Source organism: Ambystoma mexicanum, chromosome 9 (genome assembly GCF_040938575.1).
Source record: "Ambystoma mexicanum isolate Mex_15411 chromosome 9, UKY_AmexF1_1, whole genome shotgun sequence".
Lineage (NCBI taxonomy): Eukaryota > Metazoa > Chordata > Amphibia > Caudata > Ambystomatidae > Ambystoma > Ambystoma mexicanum.
The window spans coordinates 322,771,106-322,793,529 of NC_090931.1; the positions used below are offsets into that span (position 1 = coordinate 322,771,106).

Below are 22,424 nucleotides of genomic sequence, written 5' to 3' on the forward strand. Positions count from 1 at the left end.
CTGAAACCTGGCTCACAGGGCTGGAGGCAACACCAGGGGCAAAAGACACCGGGGCAGGGGAGTTGCTAGGTCTGGAAAAGACCCGGGGCTAAGCTGATGTCGGAACTGTTGGGACTGGGGGCTAGCTAGTCTTTTGGCTGTAGCTCCTGAGATTCTATCCGGGGCTACAACCAAAAGATCAGGGGCTATAGCCCCCTTAGCCCCCCCCCCTAGCAACGCCCCTGCACCGGGGGACCATTTCAGAAGCATCTTCCACATGAAAGGCTTCAATATGCACTGTTTGTTGGTGGCTAAATGTATTATTGGTTGTGAACTGGCCCTTATAATATTCCTCGCCATTCCTCTCTGTGGCTCTTCTCCTCTATCTATTCTTTTCCTCTCTATCTTGTGTTCCCGTCTTCTCTTGCATCATTTCTCATTCCGTATTTTGGCCAAGTAGCTCCAGCAGTCGCACTGCTCTTTCTTTCTTTCTTTCTTTCTTTCTTTCTTTCTTTCTTTCTTTCTTTCTTTCTTTCTTTCTTTCTTTCTTTCTTTCTTTCTTTCTTTCTTTCTTTCTTTCTGCATGTGACTATCTACAATTTTACTTTTACTCTTTTCCATTTTCCTTGCACAATTTCTGACTGCTGTTTCTCTATTTTAATTTCCCTTTTTTCCAATTCTTCTTTCAGCATTCTGTCATTTCCTTCTTTCTGTTTGTTTTATTTCTTATCCATCGGTCCTCACTTTTGATCAATTCCTTTCGTTCACTTTTCCTGCGCTATTTTTTGTTCCTTTCGTTTTCTCTTAATTTGTCCATTTCTCATTGTATCTTCTCCTTCTACTTTTTCCCCCACTTTCTTTTATTTTAACTTTCCACCTGACAATGGCGACCCCTTTCTTTTCTTTCTTTCTCAGCCTCATATTTGGTAGCCTGACTGTGGTCACCGGCATCCTAGGGGTCATTTCGGGAGCAGAAGTTGCCAGAAGGTACAAGAAGATAAATCCGAAGGCCGACCCTCTTATCTGTGCCGGAGGCATGCTCGCCTCGTCCCCGTGCCTGTTCATTGCTATCGTGGTGGCACAGAGAAGCATCCTGACGGCCTATGTGAGTATTGATGACCCTGGCCTGAGAGTGCATGAGCTAAACTTCAAACAAAGCCAATGGGTCTACATTTAAAGGACTTGCCAACTGATAAACACTGATACACAGAGTGTGCTGGGCTGTGTTTGAGATGAGAAGATGCAGTCCAGCTCTGTTCACTTTACAGGGAGAGTACCTGACATGTATGAATAGGGATCAGGTACGCTGACACAGTGAGTACTGGCACTTGTGTCCTTCCATGTCCAGCCCTGCATAGAGGAAAAGCAATTTGTGGGTATACGTTCTAAATTGCAGGCAAATGGTAACTATGCTCTCTGCTTTCTCCCATCACCAAATACTCCCCCCACCCCACCCTCGCTCTATCTGGAAACTTCAAATATTTTGAATGAATTCACTAAAATTCTCCTTCCAGCTGGAACAAAAATGCCTACTCTGGCGGTCAGTGTCGGTGCAAATGGATGTGAATTTCCAAATGTTTCATTGCAATCCCACCTGGGTTTTGAAAGGTTTTGAAAGGTTTTGTGAATGATTTCTACTGCCCAAATTCCCATTTATCCTGCTGCTGGCAAAGTTCCTAGGCCTGGAAGAAAGCTTTGAAAGAAGTTAATTTGCGTTTTGATAGGTTTCAATGCAATCCCACTGAGTTTTGAAAGTGTTTAGGAAGCATTTCCCAGCATAGTTACTGCTCAAATGGCAATGTAACCTGCTGCTGGCAAAGTGCATAGGCCTGGGAGTAAATTTAGAAGCAAATTAATTTGTGTTTTGCTTGGTTTTAATGCAACCCCACTTGGTTTTTGAAAGGGCTTGAGTCAGGGTAGAATTATTTTTGGGGCTTCGTGATCAACACTTTTCTGGGTCCTGTAAGCTTTTTTCTAGCTCGTATGTTTTTCTTTTACTTTTCTTTTGTTGCTAGAAAGACTTCTGCTGAAGACCTTCGTCCCATGCAATCTCTTTCAGGTGGGTTGGTCTTAAAAGCCTATCTGGGTACCAGGGATTTTTAAGCTTCCCATTGTAGTCCCTGGGTGACCCTAAATGCGTGTTGTGGAATAGGCGGGTGGCAGCTATGATTTAGTTTTGGCTGCACCAGTGCAATAGCCATTTCTACTGCATTAGGAGCTGAATGCAGCAACATGCTAGCCATTGGGCTACTAGTGCATATTTTAAGCCCTGCTTCCAGCCCTTTTGTTTTTCAATTTCAAATATTTTTTATTGGCATTTCAAATGAAACGATACAGTGGCAGGAATTATAAAAATGCCATTACCAGAAGGATTACATGCAGCATGAAAACAATATATACATAATAAAAGCTTGTCTTTAACCTTTATCCCAAAGGAAAGCATATCTTAATTGAAATCTTCATATTGAGGTTTGAACCCATTGAACCCCGAATATTGTCATCTGCATTTCTGTCCCTGCCACCTAAGCCTAGGAAGGTCACAGTTCCTGGTAGCGATAGCAAATAAAACATCTCAACACACAGGTGGCCTTGGCGCTCAAGGGGGCTTATCATCAGAGGGAAAGAACAATGATTGCATAAGTGGCCATTAACATCCTAATGGATTCCTATACCTTATCTTAGTTTCAACCATAGGCCATAGCTTAAGGTCCAGCTACCATGAGCCACAATGTGGACCAGAGGCCTCCTTCCATGTCATGGCAATCCTACGCTTCGCCAATACACAGGATAAGCCAAGCAGTTTAGTCACATGTTTTGTAGCTTTTGGGCAGGGGTACATACCCAATAAACATGCTTCAGATGACCACATAAACCTGGTCATTCGTACGACTTCAATGTTCAGCTGGAAACAGCACTCCAGAACTTTCACACCACTGAGCAGGACCAAAACATATGCATCAGATCAGCTCCGTCATCAGCACATCAGGAGAAGCAGGGGGATGTCGACTGAGGACATCTAGATATCTTATATGGAGTCATGGAAGTCCTTTGAAGAATATGCAATTGGATAAGCTTGTGTCAAGCATTTCTAGAAACTTTCTGTACATATAATAAAATAACACGTTATCCAAAAACATTTACTAAGATCTTCTTCCCATACAGCTTTCACCTTCAGACCCCCTTTATTTAAGCCCGAGAGCAGTTTCCCATACAGTTTAATACGCAGTGCCTACTCTCAGCGAGATCATGTAGCAGTGTGAGCGTCTCGTCCATCTCCGGCTCATCTGGAAGCCATTTTGTTTTGGGCCATGTCTATGTGGACCTCAAAGCAGGGCCCACATGTCTGTTATCCTAACGTGGCCTCATCCTGAACTGACAAATGCACTATCGGTTTTAATTTTTACCAAGTGTGAAATGCTTTAAAGCACTTACGAGTTTTCAATCTACATCCAGTGTGGCAGTGGCTGTTTTTGATGTTTGTTCTGGCCTGCCTTATTGGCTGGCCACCAAAGCCTTTATGTGCATATCTGGAGTGGGATTAGTAGACTGGCACATGCAAGCCCTTGGGGCAATGTGCTTTCATCGGGGGACCCTCTGCATTTCCCACATATGTGCCTGGGCTCCTGAAAGACTGCTGATGAGGGACGGACTGCTGCCGAGGATCCTGGGGTAGTCATTCTGGTTGGAGCCTGACATCTTTGTCCTTACACCTTGGTCCATCCCTGCCGGGGGAATCCTGCACAGGTCTATTCCTTTGCTTTCTGCCATCCTCATAGGTGGCTGAACGGACTGTTCCATGATGGGACATCTTTCATGCCTGTAGTGGGGTCTCTTTGGCAAATCCTTGTGGCCCCAGTGCCTTGAGTTGGGGGAATCTCCTGGCCTGGAAGTCTTTACCTGTATCATGGGACCGCTACTTGTTGTTTTGACGCCCCTTCTGCCTCCCCTCAGCTGACTTAGAACATTGATTGGGTTCTCCAATGCTCCTGTCATCATCTTCATGGCTGCCAAGTCATCTGCTTCGTGGGCCATCCTCCCAGGTGTCTTTCATCGTTTGGATCCTTGATGGATCATGGGATTGAGTTCCCTCTACTCAGAGTCCCCAATCACAGCTGGTCAGACCTAAACAGAACACCCAAATTCACCTATGTACTCAATGTTCCTGGGCCAATTTCTTGTTTTTTTTTTTTTTTGTTGTTATTTATATAGCGCTATGAACCCTCGGGCATCTGAGCGCTGCTTATTTCCCACGGTGTGTGGTGCTCATTTATCAAACTCAGAAGAATGAAAGGCTGCGTTTTGGCCCTGCCGGGATTCGAACCTGCATCTGCAGGCTCTGGACTGATGTCAAAGCGAGCGCTCTACTCGCTGTGCTATCTAACCGGCTCTTTAACCACGGCAATGAGTACTTATCCCCTGGACTTGGAGTCATCTTTCTGTAGTTGGTTCAGTCTGTTGTTGCCCCCTGGGTTAGGGCATAGTTTGGTTTTGGGGCTGCCTCTCTACCGCTGATCTATATTACCTGGAGTAGGCTTTGTGACCCCTCTTCGTCCAGTTTTCATGGCCTGTTGGTTCTCAAACCCTGGGATGCAACTCTTCACCGGGTACCCCAATGTTCCCTCCAGCTGGTTGCCCCATGTGCTGCACCTGCGGGGTAAAAGAGAACACACCTTACATTTCCCGATAACATTAGCAGACCTGTGGGGTTTGGCCCCATTGTTTCCCGAAGGAGAACTTTTGGAAACTTCTTAAACTAAACACCTGCAAACTATTTTCACTGGTCCCCCATAGGCCCCTGAAGTTAATTCCTTCGTGGTACTTCACTATGACAAAATAACTTTGTGGTTTTTATTTCTTTTTTTAAATGGGGGGACCCCCATACCTCTCTTTTACCCATCCCATCCCAGCCCCTCACTATTCCCACCTTCTTATACCGCTAACTCTTAATGCACGTTGATATAATTTACATCTCCACAAAGTTATTAAGTTAAAGTAAATTACTTCTATAAAAACATTATGCCCTCTTGGGTTTTTTTGTAACAAAAACTGTAATTTTAAAAAGTTCTGGCGATTTTTCATATATTTTAGTACAATCAATCACTACAGTTCATTCTGTGCATAGGGAATCTGGACTTTACACTACCCATTGGTGCTTACATTATTTCTATCTATGACTAGGGTGAACTTGCACTTATATAGGCCCAATGCTGGATTTCTAAGTGTTGCTAGTTTCTGTCGGCCTTTTGGACCTGTTTCCCATAGTTCTCTAACCTCTTCCTTCCATGCCTGTTAGTTTACACTTTTATTATTGTGTGTTCTTGAGCCAAGTGAAATCAATGCCTTCTCTCTTTAGTGTTTGTTTTGCTATGTATGTGCTGTTTTGGTATATTTTAAAGTGCTTATTTGACAGTATTTTACCCTTAATGCAATACTACTACTACAACGGCTAATAATAATAATAATAATAATAATAATAATAATAATACCAGTTTTTGTATAGCGCTAGCTCACCCAAGGGCATCAAAGCGCTGTAACAGCTGATATCATGTGGATACAAATGTATACATATCTATTGCATGTTATGTGTGACACATTTTGTTGTGCATGTGTATGGGTCTAATTGTACTTTGGTGCCCACCATCTCCTCTGAAGTGTGAAACCTGACTGCTCGGTTGGTAGTTTTGGTTTAATTCGGTGGACACCTCCCTCGGGATAGGTCTCATCACACCCGTCCACAGAGGCTGTGGAGAAACCTACCTAACCGTTGATTTCCCAGCCAGCCCACCAAGTGGTAATTCCGCCCAAAAACCCATGGAGTCCTATGGACTCTAAAAAACGCGGACTAACCCCACCCTACCATCACTTGTAATCCCATGGTAAACCCACGGGACAAGTGGCAGTAACAATAACCAATTTTGGCGGTAATTCTGCAGAATTACCACCAAATTGCAGTCAAACTCAGATACACAATGAGGCCCTCTGTTTTAAAAGCTACGTTTTGCTCTCCAGTTTTGCAATAGTTCTTGCATACCATGAAAACATTTACAACTTTCTAGGGGCTCAGTGCGACAAATGAGACTTTAAAACACTTGAAAACTTGAATAATGGTCTCTTAATAGTTGGCCGGTTTACAAAAGCACACAGGTCTAGGCATACGCTTCTCAAGATGCAAGAACACGATGATTACATTTAGGATAATAATAATGTTCCATTGTCCCACAGCGCTTCACGCTGAATTCCTCTCATTTCTAGGCGCTGTAGCAATAGTTGCTGTTAATACCCAATTTAAAGGCACTGTGTTTATTTAGTTTTGGGCTGATGACGGGTGGAATCAGCCCTTCTCGGATTGGGATCTATGGCTACTGAATGCACACTGTTCTAAGAGGATAATGCTTTATTCACTCATTTACCGTAGCGGTCTATTTTACCTGTCTGTCTCCACCCTGCTTCACGGGAGGTCTTTAGGATCAAACTTCATAGAGCACACACTTTCTCCTGGATGATCTTTAGGATCCAATGCCATAGAGCCCCCCACATTCCTCATCCTCCTGTAGGATTTTTTGTGTTCAATGTCTTTAGGATCCAATGCCATAGAGCCCCCCACCTTCCCCATCCTCCTGTAGGATTTTTAGTGTTCAATGTCTTTAGGATCCAATGCCATAGAGCCCCCCACCTTCCCCATCCCCCTGAAGGATTTTTAGTGTTCAATGTCTTAGAGTCCAACTTTCTGTGGAGGATCTTTACAATCGGGCCGGGAGGATAGCTCAGGGGCAACGCATAGAAAGACAGGTTCGATTCCCGGTCTCGCGGTTAGAAACTGGTCTCCGGTATTAAGCACGTTATAAAATAATAACTATAATTATAATAATCCAATATCATAAACCCCCCCATCTCTCAGGGCATCTGTAAAATCCAATGTCACAAGGCCCCACCTTTTCTCGGGGGGACCTTTAAGATCCAAAGTCTTTGAGCCCCACTTGACTTCTCAGAGGATCCTTAAGAGCTAATGTCCTAGAGACCACCCTACCTCAAGGAGGATACTTAAGATCCAATGTCATAGTTCTCCTTTCCTCCCAGAGGATCTGTAAAATCCATTCGTACCCGGGGAAGGGCGCTCAGCCAATCAGGTGGCTGGAACAGCGGGCAAGAATGCACAGTGTAGAGCCTGCTGTTTCCAGCCACCTGAGGCCCTTTCCTTAGTGGCGCCATCTTTTTTTTTTAATGTGGGGAGGCAACAGGGATTCTCTTGAGAGATTTGGTTTGCGTGGAGCCCATCTCTGTGAAAACAAAATATTTGTACCCCAGGCTATCCTTGGGGTGCGGTTAGCAATTACACTCCAGATGGGTGGGGGGCGTACATGGCCTGTAATGGCCCACAGCCCTCACTGAAGTCCTCGATTCGCTCGGGCCTGACTATGCTCAGGCTGGCGGGCTGTTATCAGCCATGAATGCCCCCCGGTTGGGGCATGATTGCTACAATGTGATACATTTAAATTCCTTAGCAACTTGGCTTCAGCTTACCTTATATCAAGAAATGTTGGGTACAGCAATATGCAATGGTGGCCAGTGGCGGCTTATAATGGATGATGATCTCACCATGAACATTCCACATCTAGAGTAATGTCCTTTTATCTAGAGTCTCAGATTTTGCTAGGTGGAACTGTAAACCTGATACTGTTCTGTGCTCACCAAGTCATGCAAGGAGGGTGGGTAGTGAGGTTTCCGGGGACGTTAAGGATGGAAGAACATCATCAGTGAACATATATATATATATTTTAAGAAAAAGATTTTTATTATTTTATAACAACACTCCAAACATTACAATTAGGACTTCCGTGTTTAAGTTTCACAACGTTACATTACAGAATATACTCTTCTGTCCTCCGTCCTCCCACCCTTTTAACTCGAGCCCATGTGTCCATGTCATCAGCCTGTTCATCTTCAGGCGTGTCTACTGCCAATATCTCTTCTGTGTAGTCATCACTATGGTCGGCCCGGGAGGGGCCCGCCAATCAGTGAACATATTTAACTTGTATTCCATGGGACCAATCTGAAGGCCATTCATGTCTTGCCTACCCTTACTATTTTTTTACCAGGCGCGCCACAGTGATGGGGTGTACCCCTATAGAAATGTGCCTTGTCTCCGAGATAACCCTTCCATTATTCTTGCTTCTGTGACCCTGAAAATTGACATTAACCAGGTAATGAAATTGGGACCCAACCCTACCCTTTCCAGCACTTGGAGCAAGAATTTCCAGCCCACTCGATCAGACACCTTTTGGCATCAGGAGATAGCAACATAGTCACTTGTTATGTTACACTAAGTGTCTCAAACAGGGAAAGAACCGGGACTCACCATGTTGGTCGGTGGTAAAAACACAAATTATTTTACCGCTTATTTTTTACTGCATTTATTTTACTCTGAAAGGGTAGACAGTGGGGTTAGGCCTAGGTATATGTGAAGTGTTTTGGGGATAGGTGAAGGGTTTCCCTTCCATTTCCATTTAGTTATTGTGTGTTAGAAAATTCCTGACACATGGTTCAATTGCACCCTTGTACACTGGGCATGGAAAGGCATATGAGCCCAATGTCTGTACCCAATGTCCTTTCCATTTCTGGGCTGTGGCAATTCCGAACTCTTCAGGGGCGTGATCCAACACATCTTGAATGCCTATCTCTTCTCTCTCCACAAGGGGTGTGCTTGCCCTGTGCACCAGCCACCAGTCAATCCAAGAGTAAGAGTGCTAGACATTGGGGTAGTATGAGTGATCCCCTTCCCCCTGGTCAAAATGAGGCCATCCATCTATCTACCATACCAATGTCCCGATGTTGCTGCAGAATCCATAAGGAGCAGTGACAACCTTATTGACATGGCCGAGGACCTTGCCTGCAGGGGATCAAAGATCAAGTGAACATCTTCTCCCACTATCCGGTCTCAGTTTGGAAGCTTGGTAATAGTTGTCAAAGTATCAGAGACGAAAGGTGAGTAAAGTTGCAGAATATAACATAATTAGCGCAAAAAACTCTATAAGATGACATATTACAGTTCCAAAAAGAAGCCTGTTACTATCTGCGAATTATACAGATGAGGAGTGGCACCTGAAAAGTGTGGTTCGGTGAAGTCTGAAATGCGAATTAACATGGAAACGACCCCAAATGGGTCAGCCAAACTATACACCCACAAGAAATTTTGAGTCGGAAAACTCATATTCACCTGATGTCAGGGGACGAGGTGAATTCCTTAAGTGTCATACAATGCATAGATGCACTTACAAAGTCCTTAAATGTACCCTGTTGTGTGGACCTGTTTTATTTAGCATTGCAAAACGTAATAGGGTCTAATTGCTATTTATTTTATGGAAGAACAGTTGACTACTTTGGCATGGGCCAGGTTTCAGCGGATCCAGTCTCACGTCAGCTCCTATGCTTTCATAATGCCCCTGGGTGTCTTTAACATATTGCATAGCCTCTTTTATACCCTATTCTTGTGTTTCATAACGTATTTGTGCTCTGAGATCCATTGCGCGTCTTTGCCCTTGAATGACTATTAGTATAACATCATGTATATGGGTACTCTCACGTGCATCAGGAATTTGGCCATTGCTAGTTGAGTTCATACAGCAGTTAAATCGTGCCAACTCATAAACTCTGTTTGGAATTGAGACAGTTCCAAAACTGCTCAATCAGACTCCCCGGGCCTCATCACGAGGTCGGCGGTAACCCGCCGGTGCGACCGGCGGGTTGCCGCCGACCTCCTAACATTGTTTCCGTCACCTAGCTTCCCGGTGCCTCCAGGATATTACAAGTCCCGGCGGCCCTGGAAGACAGGCGCTGGCAAATGTAAGTCCCCATTCCCATGGAGTCCCCATTCCTATGGAATCCCTCCGGCAGGCAGACTCCTAGTGTGGCAGTCCGGAAACAAGGGTGCCGGTAAGCCTACCGGTACCATTGTTTCAGGACCGCCACACTTGTAATGAGGCCCAGAGATTTTCTCACATTTAAGGGTGCACGTATTATAACATATGCTGGCATTTGTTATTCGGACCGTGCCTCCCCTTCCTTTGATCTCCACCTACATTTGCTTTGCACACAGTCTTTAATAGGCCACACTCAGACTCTAGGATTGATGGGGTCCACTTGAGCACAACTCAAGCCCATCATACAGCCAAGCACTACTAGTTCTTATTTATGTATTGATTTTGGAAACTGTCACACTTTGACATTTCAGTTAATGTCAAACCTATTAAAATGTGCCGTTTTGTTTTTAATCCTGATCTGTGGAGTCTTGGTTTCTGGCTACCCCCTTCCTCGCCACACCCTTCATAACCTCATTGCTCATCATTGAAGTTGAATGTCCTATTCCAACTCCCACCTCTGACATCTACACTCAACCATCCTGGTCCGTTTGGATCCTCTCTTGTCATGCTAGCTATCAGAGGGGCCTTTGTATACCTCCCTGCTCATACCAAGCCACTCCATCTTCCCCTCTATCTATTCTCAATACTGTGCTCAAGATGGCAATGGTACTCTCTCCCTCCAACACTTTGTAGGGTGTCCTGACCCACGTTTAAGCTACCCTGCTACAACATTTGGTGCTGTGGGCTTAGGAAATTCAAGATGGCGGAAAACCCACATGTGCGCCGAAATCCAGGAAAGCTGCGCAGTTGTGCGCACACCAAAATGGTTACCTAACTTGCCACCCACCAGGGTAAAGAAAGGTCTTTGTTAACAAAATCCACTTTTACTGATGTCAAAAAGTTGCTGAAATCGTGACTCATTGGACCACTTTAAAGATTCAACCCTTTTTGTGGGGTTCCACATAACCATCTTACTGTAAGGAGCCCCATCAAAACAATGTTAAGCAAGGATTTACTACCATGTAAGAACCATTCCTGTTTAGAATGCATTAATCCAAGAAAATCCCAAAAATGGGTGCAGTACCAGTACTCACCACTATCCAAAAGCCGGCGTTTTAAAACCCACTGTGTGTTTTTCTGAAGGCAAGCAAAATGCCTATTTCAAACCTTGCAACATGTGCAAAATATTCACTGAACACCAGCAGACATTTGGCAGAATGGAGTTTTGTGTGCCTACAACATCTGGGAAATGAAGAGCCCAAAAACAATGCTTATAACAAAAATGCTATGGAGTCAGCAGCTTAAGCCTAACTGCAACTGGATTTAAAACCACCAAAATCGAAAATGTTAAATTAAATGAGTGACCTATGTTTGGTGTCACATGCCTTTGTAACTGTTGAAATGTCATAGTTTTGCACTTAGAATCAGCATTCTAGCTGCATGTGTAAAATTACAAGTTATTTTAAAAGCAACAAAAAGTTAGCTGAAGGTCTGGCTTAAGGAACTTGATTTTGCCTAGCAACGGATCCCATCAGGAGTGAAACTTGAGTCACAACTATGTTCCCAGGCCAATGTTCCTTTTGCTGCCCACACTAAGGATATGCCATCTATCCGATAATTGAATTTCCTGTGCTCTGCCAGAGAGTGAACAAAGCCCTCTCCACTCAGGCAAAGGTTTTTATTACAGACGTCGTAAAAAGTGGCTTCCTCCTGGAGAAGCTGGGAGGGGCACTGCCTGTGAGAAGCAAGCTGGCTTGGCAGAAACTGGAAAGACTGGTTTCTGTACCATGTGACCTGAAAAGACACACCCCAGCAGCAAGGATATGGTTTTATAAAAAGGGGGATAATTCATAGTGCGGACATGTGAAAATTTTATAAATGATACCATAATTCTTGTGATTTTTCTGCCCACAGTTTAAGACGTGGTAGGAACCGGTGGTATGTTCAGGGGGGTTTTAGCGGAAAAGTGGATATTACTCTAAATGTGTGCATGTTAAAAATCTGAAACTTCATCAGTTAATGTCCCTACCCCCTGCACACATGTATGTAAAGTTGGGTCCATGTCGGAAATTGAAAAAGCAGTTAAAAAGTCAATTATGTACACTCTTTGAATGCAAGCTCCGAGAATGAGCAGATTTGGACATAGACATGGCTAAATTCAGCCACACCATGTATATGTAATTTCAAACAACTGTGTAACTCTGAAGTATGGATTTTGATCATATATATATTTGGGTGCACAGATGATAAGGGAGGTTGTTTCAAGAGATCATAAAATGACATCAATCTGACTCACAGTTCAGTTTGCCAATCAAGCGGAGGAATGGAAGCCTGACCAATGACGAAAGAGAGGGGCAAGTCTAGTGATGCAACACACACACCCATTCTCAAGAAACAGATAAAAGCAGAGAGTCAGGACACATAGAGACATTCAATTTCATCTGCCGCTGGAAGCCCTGCCGGAAAAATCCATACTTACCTCCATCAAACTCCAGAAAGCCAAACTAGAGACTTCAATCTATCCAGAGCAGAGACCAGACCAGAGAGAAAGCAGTGCTGTGCCTAGCAGAGACCAGACCAGAGAGAAAGCAGTGCTGTGCCTAGCAGAGACCAGACCAGAGAGAAAGCAGTGCTGTGCCTAGCAGAGACCAGACCAGAGAGAAAGCAGTGCTGTGCCTAGCCGAGACCAGACCAGGCGCTGTGAGCAGAATCCGGAAAGACCTGACCAGACTGAAGATCGTGACCAAGTCGCTTTCCTGTTCAAAATCTCTTGTGAGTACTTAGCAAAACTCAGAACACATCTCTTAGTTTAAATTCATCTAATTCAATCTATTTAACCTAAGTAGAACTGCCTCCTATCTGTCACCTGTCATTTCTAGTAAAATTTGTCATTTTGAAAAAGTGTGCGTTTAAAATTTACAAAACCAAAAACGACCTTTACTAAATTACTCATATCTCCGCAACCGTTTGGGCTAGAGACTTGCAATAACTTTCATTTGGAAGCTGAGATCCCAGGCTTTCCTAGGACCCCAAAACGGTAGAGATAGTCCTTGCGGTCCCTTTGTAATAGCGCTCGGCGCATCCGCGAATTTTGCCGCGATTTGCAATTTCTTCACATGTAAAAAAACTGCTGCTGCCTGATTTCATTTGCCAGAAATTCGTTTAACCTGCTAACTATCCCTGCATCATTGCTAGTGTGAGCCTGGACTAATATTAACTAGATACCACTCATCCTGAACCTCTAAAAGGGAATTAAGAGCGTTTCCAGCATATTTCTCATTCATTGCTAGCACCTATCAAAGCATTTGCCTGTGTTTTCAAACTTCTGTTTAAGCTTGCTGGATTGAACTGAATTACAGTTGATTGCATTTCTGAGAACTGTGTGTTTTCCTTCCATTTCCTTGCCTTGCATCAAGGGGGGGAGGGGAGTAGCCAGAGAAAAGTGATTACATTGTTTGGTTGAAATCATATTGCGTATTTTCTGTACTGCATTCATTGAATATTGCATCCACCTGAGCCTACATAAAGCATCCTCTACCACATTATACTTTTGTTCCTATTTACCAGTGTGCTACCTTATCCATTTCATGTCAACTCATTAGTGATTAAAGAAGTGTGCTAGTGCCAGATTCTCCGTTGTTAATATTTACCATATCAGATTAAGTGTGATATTCAATTATTAATTTATTAAAAAGTGTGATATATATTTTAATTTATCAAATAAACCTTTTAAACTTGCAAAACAGAATTACTTCTTGGCTCAGTGGGGTCAGGGGGATTCCAAGAGAGGGGTGTTATACAAGGGTAGTCATCCAGAACGCATGAACTGGACCTAAAGATATATCAATAAGGGTTTTCATTCAGTATTCTAGACTAGGCGTTAACTTGGCTGTAGTGCTGAATTGAATCCTCTTACAAAGTGGGGGCTCGAGCCGAGACGTTGGGTTAGATTTACCAGTTGTGCAGCTTAATACAGTGTGCTAACTGACGGGATACATACACCCGGTCGGATCACCACGCTGCATTACGCTGTGAAGCATTCCTCAAAAGGGACACTCCAAGAAAAGTTCTGTTCTGCAAAAATAAAATACTAACTTCTGTAAGTCAGGACAGAGACCAATCTCTAGAATGACGACCTTAGTAGACATGAAAATAGCCAGAGAGCACCTCTTGCATAAGCTATTTGTGAGAGGTGAATGGACCGAACAGGGCCAGGATGTGTGGTTGCAGGCCATCACACAACAGGTCACTGAAACAGGGTCAGATATATATAGAGATCAGGGTCCCTTACATGTGGCCCTGAGTGAACTATATATGGCTCCTAAAGCCAAAGAGGAACACAATAAGATCGCCAGGATAGCAGCATACCTGTACCTATATATGGGAGACATGCAGGATAGATGTGCTGAAAGCCAAAATCTGGCAAATAGGCAACAGATGGCATTACAGAAGGTCCAATCTGATCTGGACTCTTCTGAGCAGAGGCTGCAGAGGAGCCAGGAGTCAGAAAATGACAGCAGACTGTACATTACTAAAATAAAGGAGGATATGGATGTGCTGCAAAAGGAAAAGTCAGAACAGGATACTAGATTTCTGGCCCTGCAGAAGGAGCACCAAGACAGTTTGGACTCCTTACTGCAGAGCCAGAAAAAGCTGGAGCAACAGATCAATTTCAACAGGGCATGCACAGAGCAGGTAGCCACCCTGCAAATCCAACTAGACAGAGAGAAAGAGGAGAGCAATAAACTGATCCTGAAAGACCTGGATACCCAGGCAGAGTTTGATCAGGAGCGCCAGAAAGCTGGTGCCTTCCAAAGGCAAAGGGACGACCTGGCGGCACAAATGCAGGCTCTTAGTCAGGAAAGAGACGCCTTAGGCCAGGAAGTCTGCCATTTAAAAAGGAAAATGGAAGAAAATCACCTGGCCCACCAGGGACTGGGTGACCTCCAAAAAGAAAACCAGAACTTGCTAGAGCACACCAGGAGGGTGGAGGATGCTCTAGCAAGAAAGGAGCAGGCCAATAGGGACACAGCTCAGGAGGTAACCCTCCTGCAGCAAAGACTGGCCCAGTTCTCCAGGACCAACCAGGAAGCACAGAGGGAAAATGAGGCCCTCTGTCAACACAATGATAGGCTCCAACAGCAGGTAGCGATGCAGGAGAGACTGATAGAGTCGAGTAAGGCCTTAACTGAGGAACTGAAGGCACAAATGCAGGCTCTTGCATTGCAACAGGGAGCAGGGGCGGATAGAGATGAGGTTCGCTGGGAAATGCAAACTCCGGAGCATAACCTCAGGAGCCCTAGTACCAGAGGCCCTCATACCTCTCAGTCCCTGGACTCTGCCACCCCCATGTCCCCTGGCGCACATGAGCACAGGGCCACAGGGATGGCAGATTACTATCCAGCCAGAAGCATGGGGCTCATAGGCCAGTACCATCCAGGAATGGAGGGGTGGGCATCCGGGTATGGGCACCCAAGTACAATACAGTTCAGTGGGGAACCCCAGGAGAGTAGGCCCATTAAGGGCATCCTGAAAACCTCTGCCCAGTTAGGTCAGTGGAGGGGGTACCCATCAAATCCTGACAGCAAGGAGGAATCTGAAGACTCCTCTGAACTGCGCAGGACACAGGAGACCAGGTCCCCACATTCTGCCAGCCATTCCCAGGCTCGCAGAATCCGGGAAAACCTGGAAGAACAGACGGGAACCTCTGGGAGCAGTGCCTCTGAGTCCGACGAAGAATGGACAAGGGTTACCCGAACCAAAAAGGCCAATAAGGCAAAAAGGGCCTTGCTCAAGGACCCCTTAAAGCAGATTAAGGCGATCAGGAGCGTCATCACGCCTTACCATAAGAACGCTAAGTATTCTGTTTGGGAGCACTTCGAGTTGTTTGAACAAATGATGGAGACTTTCCATTTGAAGGACAGCCAAAGCTGCATTCAATATGTAAAGTGGACCTTCTCCCCGGAATACTCCAGTTTCTTTGCGGGGCTGGAGGACCAAAATCATTTAAGATGGTCCACCTATAAGGCGGCCATCCTGAAACATTTTTCTGTTCACAGAAATCCTCAAGAGGCTCGCAAGGCAGCCTACAATTTGCAATGTGGGGAGGATCAGGCCCCACAAGAATTTGTGCAGGAGTTAAAGCGGGCTTTTGCACAGACCACAAGAAGGGTGCGCACGGATAGCCGTGAATTTATAAACACGTTTTTCCATGCCTTGCCCAAATATATCATGACCCAGCTCGTGAGGGATTTTCACGAGAAAAGATCTTTAGACTGGGTCATTGAACAGGCTACCCGCATCTATGAGGTGCAGAAGCCCATAGAAAATAAAAGCAATGCCCAGAAAAACCCCAAAGCCAACAGCACCCCTGCTGCTGCCAAGGTGGCAGAGGTAAAGGTCACCCCCGTTTTGGATTTGGAGATGGGGGGGCCTAAAAACCTACCTGCACCTAATAATGCTAGGCCCAGAAGGTCCTCGGGCCAGTCGCAGACAGGGAGCCAGGGAGGCAGCCCCACAAATGGGGTCCCTCGCTCTCCTGACTATGTAAGTCCTCGCTACAAAGGTAACAGACCCATCCTGGGTTATGTGTGGACTCCTCCAGCCCAAGGGGGGGGATCCAGCCAAGCACCTAACCCAGGGAACTTCCCTCCAAACTTCCCACAGGAGGGCAGAAATTTACCAAACCCTGGGCAGAACTTTTTCCCCAGATATCCACCCGACTTCCAACCCCAAAATCATCCATCCTTCTTTCCTCAATTCCCTGAGCCCAGACCACTGAATCCGGGAGAGGGGAGGCCAAGGGTGGAGGGGTACCAAAATCTTCCCAACCAGGGGTACTACCAGAGGAGGGACAGCTACCCTTCCCGGGATCAGCCCAGGGGAGAAAACAGGGCCCCGTATCAGCCTGAGCGGGTTTCCCAGTTAGAGCGCCAGGTTCAAAACATGGCGCGGGATATGGGTCATATACTGAGGGCACAGCAGAACCCTCAGATCAGCATGCCGGCGCAGAACGCACCCAACTCTGGACCTGGTGCTCCAGAACAATGACGGGGGCAGCACCCCGATAAATCACCGGTTCCCAGGGAGGAGGCACAAAGGGAAGGGGGGTGTAAAGCCTTGGAGGAAGCTTCCTTCCTCACTTGTAAACAGCCCCTGGAAACCCAGGAACCGGAAACAAAATCTCTTGCCCCTGAAAGTCTGCCTCCTAAGGAGCAGAGGGGGGGTAGGAGAAACAAAAGACCCAAACAGACTCAGTTTGAGGAGGAGGTACAGATCTTCCAATTTGAGGGAGAGGGATCCTCAGAGGATCCTGGGAAAAGGATCTTCTCCTTCAGAGAGGGGGGAACTCCTCCCAAAGAAAAATGGGTCCCTAGGGATGCAAATCCAGACTGGGGAGATGTGGAGACTGAGCTACCGCCGCCCACCATCTCATCCCAGAACCAACAGCAAGAAAATCCCCTGGTTCAAACCCATCCTGGCGACTGCCTCCAAAAAGGGGGGGGCGGCCCAGAAACGGAGCCAGGGGAACCCACAATGGCTCTGATCTCCAGTTGCAAATTTTTTCTTTCAGATTCCCAAGACTCTCCACAGAATTCTGCCCAAATCTCCTCGCTAGCGATGTCCAAAACCAGAAAATTAGCCCACCAGTTGTCCAAAAATGTACATTATCTGTGCCCCCTTGAGGAGAAGGAGGGAAGATATTATGCCCCGGTACAAGTACAGGGGCAGGGTACAATCTCAGCACTGGTGGACACTGGATCTCAAGCTACCCTTCTGTCCAGAAGGGCCTTTGACGAACTGAATGCAGGAAGGGGAGAGAATTACCAAATTCCGCTCACCTCTCTTCCTGGACAACTGCAGAACTTTGACGGGAAGGAAATTCCCGTCGAGGGGACGGCAGACTTGGACATTAAGATCGGGCGACATAAGTTGAAACACCCGGTCATAGTTGTGACCCCAGAGGGCACCCCTTGTTTACTAGGGAATGACCTCCTGAGAAGGTTGTCACCCCTAATAGATTGCGTAAACAAGGTCCTCTGGACTCAGACTAGCCGACCCATAAAATTAAAACAGAGTGTCAACCATGTTAGTTTAAACGGCACATGCCACATGGTTGAACAAAAATCTGACCAAGTAGAATTTCACTTCCAGAACAACCAAATTCCAGACGTGACGGTAATAGCAGTAGGACAACAGACTGGTGATGGGGGGTCCTCTCTATTTCTGAAAATCAACCTTCCTTCCAGTCTAAAGTGGTATTCCACGCTGGAAGGAAACACTCTGAAATTCTATACTAATCCACAATCAGAAACCCCCACTCCTATAGTCCAGAAAGATGTGAAATCAGCTCAAAGCCTGGCTGATATTCAGCAAATTGGAGAGCAGTTGTTCATCCCTGTTCAGTTAAATGATGGGAAGGACTCTGTTCTCGCTCGAGTGTGTGTGAACAACGGTAAGAGCTTCATCAGCGAAGCCATGTTCCGCCAACTCCCAAAAGATCCAGCCATTCCCACCTTCAAACTGATAGACAAATGGGAAATGGACCTGGAAGCACCTGACTCCAAACATCTCCTGCCAAGCAGGTGTATGCTCAAAATCTCCATTGGCAACAAGAGCATAGTCCATAATTGTTGGGTCGTGCGAGACGTCACTGCCGCCTTTTACTTAGGCAGTGACATTCTCAATCGCTTTGCCATTAGTTTGGACCTAATAAACTTCAAAGCTTGGTCCCGATTAGCGGATAATCCCATGGGCTTTGATGATCCAGAAAAAGCATTTAGGTCAGCTCAATTGCTACCTTATGCAGTTGAAATTCAGGTTAAAGAGGAAGTCACCATCCCAGAAAGGACCCGACAATTCTCCCTGGAAGTGAAAGTTAAAAGGGGACAAGAGTTGAAAAACCCTGATGCTTACATACATCTAAATGCTTCTCTCCAACAGCAAGGGTTGGGGGTAAACCCGACTCCATTAGTCAACATAGAACATGACCCCATTCTAATAGAGGTGGATAACAGCGACTTAAAGAGTATTACTCTAGCCGCAGGCACCATTATTGGAATGGCGGTTGATGACCGACATTTCTCCATTGATCTTGTAAATGAACTGTTAGGACCCATCCCCAAGGACTGTTTTGACAGTGACAGTGATGACAACGCAACACCAGACAGGATTTTTACCCGGCATGGGGGGAACTTCCTGGTGTACACTTCCTGCCCCTATGGTAAGGAAGATGTGACCTGTGACTTCAGGAGGGATGAGGTGATTTTCCAGGTCCATGAGGGCTGCCTTTCCCACCTGAAGCCTCCGGTCCAAATCAGCACTCTGACCAGGGACTTCTCCACCCAGCTGGAGGAGGCCGCGGAGATAGCCAAACCAGAAGTCTTTCCAGGCTTCAGGCAGATGGTGGAAGAGAGAGTCAACCTAGCTGATGCCTGTGTGACTCTGGAACAAAAGCAAAAGTTGAAACAAGTTTTCTTGGATTTCCAAGATCTCTTTGCGGTAGACTCATATGACTGTGGTCGCACCGACATCCACACCACAACAATCCCCACGGACCCTGGCATGACTCCAGTGTTTGTGAAGCAATATCGCTTGCCTCTCGCATCAATGGAGTCCCTTACTGAAATAATTAAGAACCTTGAGTCCCGGGGAATAATCCGTCCAGTCCACAGCACCTTCAATAATCCGGTGCTGGGAATATTGAAGCCAAACGGCCAGTGGAGACTCTGCGCTGACCTCAGGGAGCTCAACAAACGGGTCCATACTTCCCGATGGCCTCTGCCCTACATTGACCAAGGGCTGGCCCAGATCCAGGGGTCACAGGTATTCACTGCAATAGACCTGACCAATGGATACTGGACCGTGCCTGTCAGCAGGGAGGACCAATACAAACTGGCTTTTACCTTTGGGGGCCAGCAGTACACATGGACCCGGACTCCCTTCGGATACCTCAACTCCGGCAATGAATTCAACATTTTCCTACATAAGGCCATGCCCGACCTGGGTGCAAGGGGTAACCTGGCTTATGTAGATGATGTCCTCATCAAAAGTTCATCTGTGGAGGAACACATAGCGGAGATCCGTTATGTTCTGACCCAGTTGAGGGCCGCCGGAGCAAAACTTTCCTTTCAGAAAGCACAGTGGTGTAAAACCCGTGTTAACTTCTTGGGGCATGAGATTACTCCTCAGGGTCTTTGTCCCCAGGAAAAGAAAGTGGAAGCACTTCAGAAACTGAAAGACCCCACAACGCTGCGGGAACTAAGGAGCCTCCTTGGACTGACTAATTACAGCAGAAAGTTCATTGAGGGCTACGCAGAGATCACCAGACCGCTGATTCATCTCCTGAAGGGGGGGGTCAAGTGGGAATGGGGTCCAGAACAATCCGAGGCAGTAAGACAACTCAAGAGAAGCCTCTCACAAGCGCCTTGCCTAGCTTACCCTGTCAGAAACAAGGAGTTCTTCCTGGAGACGGGGTTTTCTAATACGTGCTTGACGGCAGTATTATACCAAAAGCATGACAAGGTCAATAAAGTAATCTCCTATGCGATCAAAACGTTATCCTCTGTGGAGGAAAAATTCAACGATTGTGAGAAGGCACTCCTGGCAACGGTGTGGGCATTGAAGAATTACCGTCCGTTTATCCAGGGGGAACACATTATAGTGGAGACTCCACACCAGCCTCTGCAATATCTCCAAAGTGACAGAATCCGGGCCGGAAATGTGAGTAATTCCCGAATTACTTCCTGGATTCTGTCAATGCAAGGCTTTCCTATGGAGGTCCGATATGGCCAAAACAAGAAGAGTCCCCTCGCGCAAGGTCTGGCTGACTTGCATGATTGTGCCAGAGAAAACTGTCTCGAGGACGAAAGTCTAAAGATAAAGGACAACATGGAGGCATACCTTAATTCCCCCCACAAAGTCTTTGAAGAGGACAAGTGTGAGGGAATGCCCACTGTCTATGTGGATGGATGCTCTTACCATGTTGACAACAACGGGGAGAAAGAACTGGTGGCTGGCGTAGGGAATGCATGGGTGAATGAGTCCCCAGAACCCTCCGCTGGATACAAAATTGGTCCCCGAAGTAGTCAGGTGGCAGAATTGATGGCTGTGCATCAGGCCATCCTCACTGCTGTCCAGCATCAACTCCACGAACAGGTCATAATCACAGATCTGGATTATGTACGGAACGGGTTCGTGGAGCACCTGGTTAATTGGAAAACCAGAGGCATGTTATGTGCTAACAACAAACCCTTGAAACATGGGAAGTTGATCCAAAACATTGATGATCTGGTCACATCGAATGGGATGACCATCTACTGGAAAAAGATGAAGGGTCATTCCAAAGTAGAGGGACCAGACAAAACTGGAAATGACTTAGCTGATCAGCTGGCCAAAACCGGGGCCATCCAAGGGGATCTAATTGAGATTGAGTCCCTGTTGGGGGAAATCCAGGTCACTGCCATCACTAGGTCCCAGACAAATGCTCACAACGACCTTTCAATTGTACAAATTGTACAATGGAGTAAGGAGACCCCTGATGCTGATTTGATTACCGCTCAGAAGGGGGATCCAATTATTGGTAAATTTTACCAGCACCTTGAGGACCCTGAGAACTTTCCCCTGACGGATACCGATTACATTGGGAAAGAGGACCTAAGAGTGTTGATGAAATGTCCAAAAATGTTCCGAATCCAAGACGGTTTGCTGGTAAGGAAATCCAAAGCTGGCCACGATCAGTGGGTGGTTCCTACCTCATTCCGAAGCCTGATGTTAAGTCACGCCCATGATGCGGCCACCGCCGGTCATAGGGGGTTTCACACAACATTGGAAATCTTAAGAGAGGTTGCATACTGGCCACACATGGGCCAGGACCTCAACCAATATTTGAAGGGTTGTCTTGTGTGTGCACAATTTCAGCCGACATCCCTCACACACCGGGCGCCTTTACAAAAGAGGGGGATGACCCTGCCATGGTCAGATTTACAAATCGACTTTGTAGGCCCTGTGATTCGCTCGGCTAGGGGGAATAAGTACATGTTGACCGTGACATGCTTGTTTACCAAGTGGGTGGAATGTCTCCCAGCCCCAAATTGCAAGGCAGAAACTGCAGCGGCCTTGATGATTAACCACATCTTTTCCCGTTTTGGTCTACCTCAATGGATTGAGTCAGACAGAGGTAGCCACTTCACCAGTGAAGTAATGACAAAGATGTGGGAGATACTGGGGGTCAAGAGAAAGCTGCATATTGCTTATAGACCAGCTTCTTCTGGGGCAGTAGAGAGATATAACCGGACAATTGTGAGCATATTAAAGAAGTTTGTGGCAGATTCTGGGCCAAGTTGGGATATCCGATTACCTCTGGTCCTAATGGCCATCAGATCTACCCCTTCATCTGCAACCAAAATGTCACCATTTGAGTTGATGACTGGGCGCAAGATGGTGCTTCCGCAGCATTTGCTCTACAGGACCCAAGAGCAGACACTGATAAATGCCTCCACTACTCATGAGTATGTAGAGAATTTAAGGAAACACCTCCAACATGCTTTTGCTTATGCTCAGCGGAATCTAGAAAGATCGGCTGATAGC

The 22,424-nt window shown here is 46.1% G+C and overlaps 1 protein-coding gene across 3 annotated transcripts in view; it reads left to right on the forward strand.

Annotated features, from left to right (window-relative positions):
• SPNS3 (SPNS lysolipid transporter 3, sphingosine-1-phosphate (putative)) overlaps positions 1-22,424 on the forward strand; it is a 635,482-nt gene that overhangs the window by 209,192 nt on the left and 403,866 nt on the right. For all 3 annotated transcript variants that reach the window (XM_069614728.1, XM_069614729.1, XM_069614730.1), the window contains one exon: positions 895-1,084. In XM_069614728.1, the coding sequence (XP_069470829.1) occupies positions 895-1,084 (190 nt within the window). The remainder of the gene's footprint in view (positions 1-894; positions 1,085-22,424) is intronic.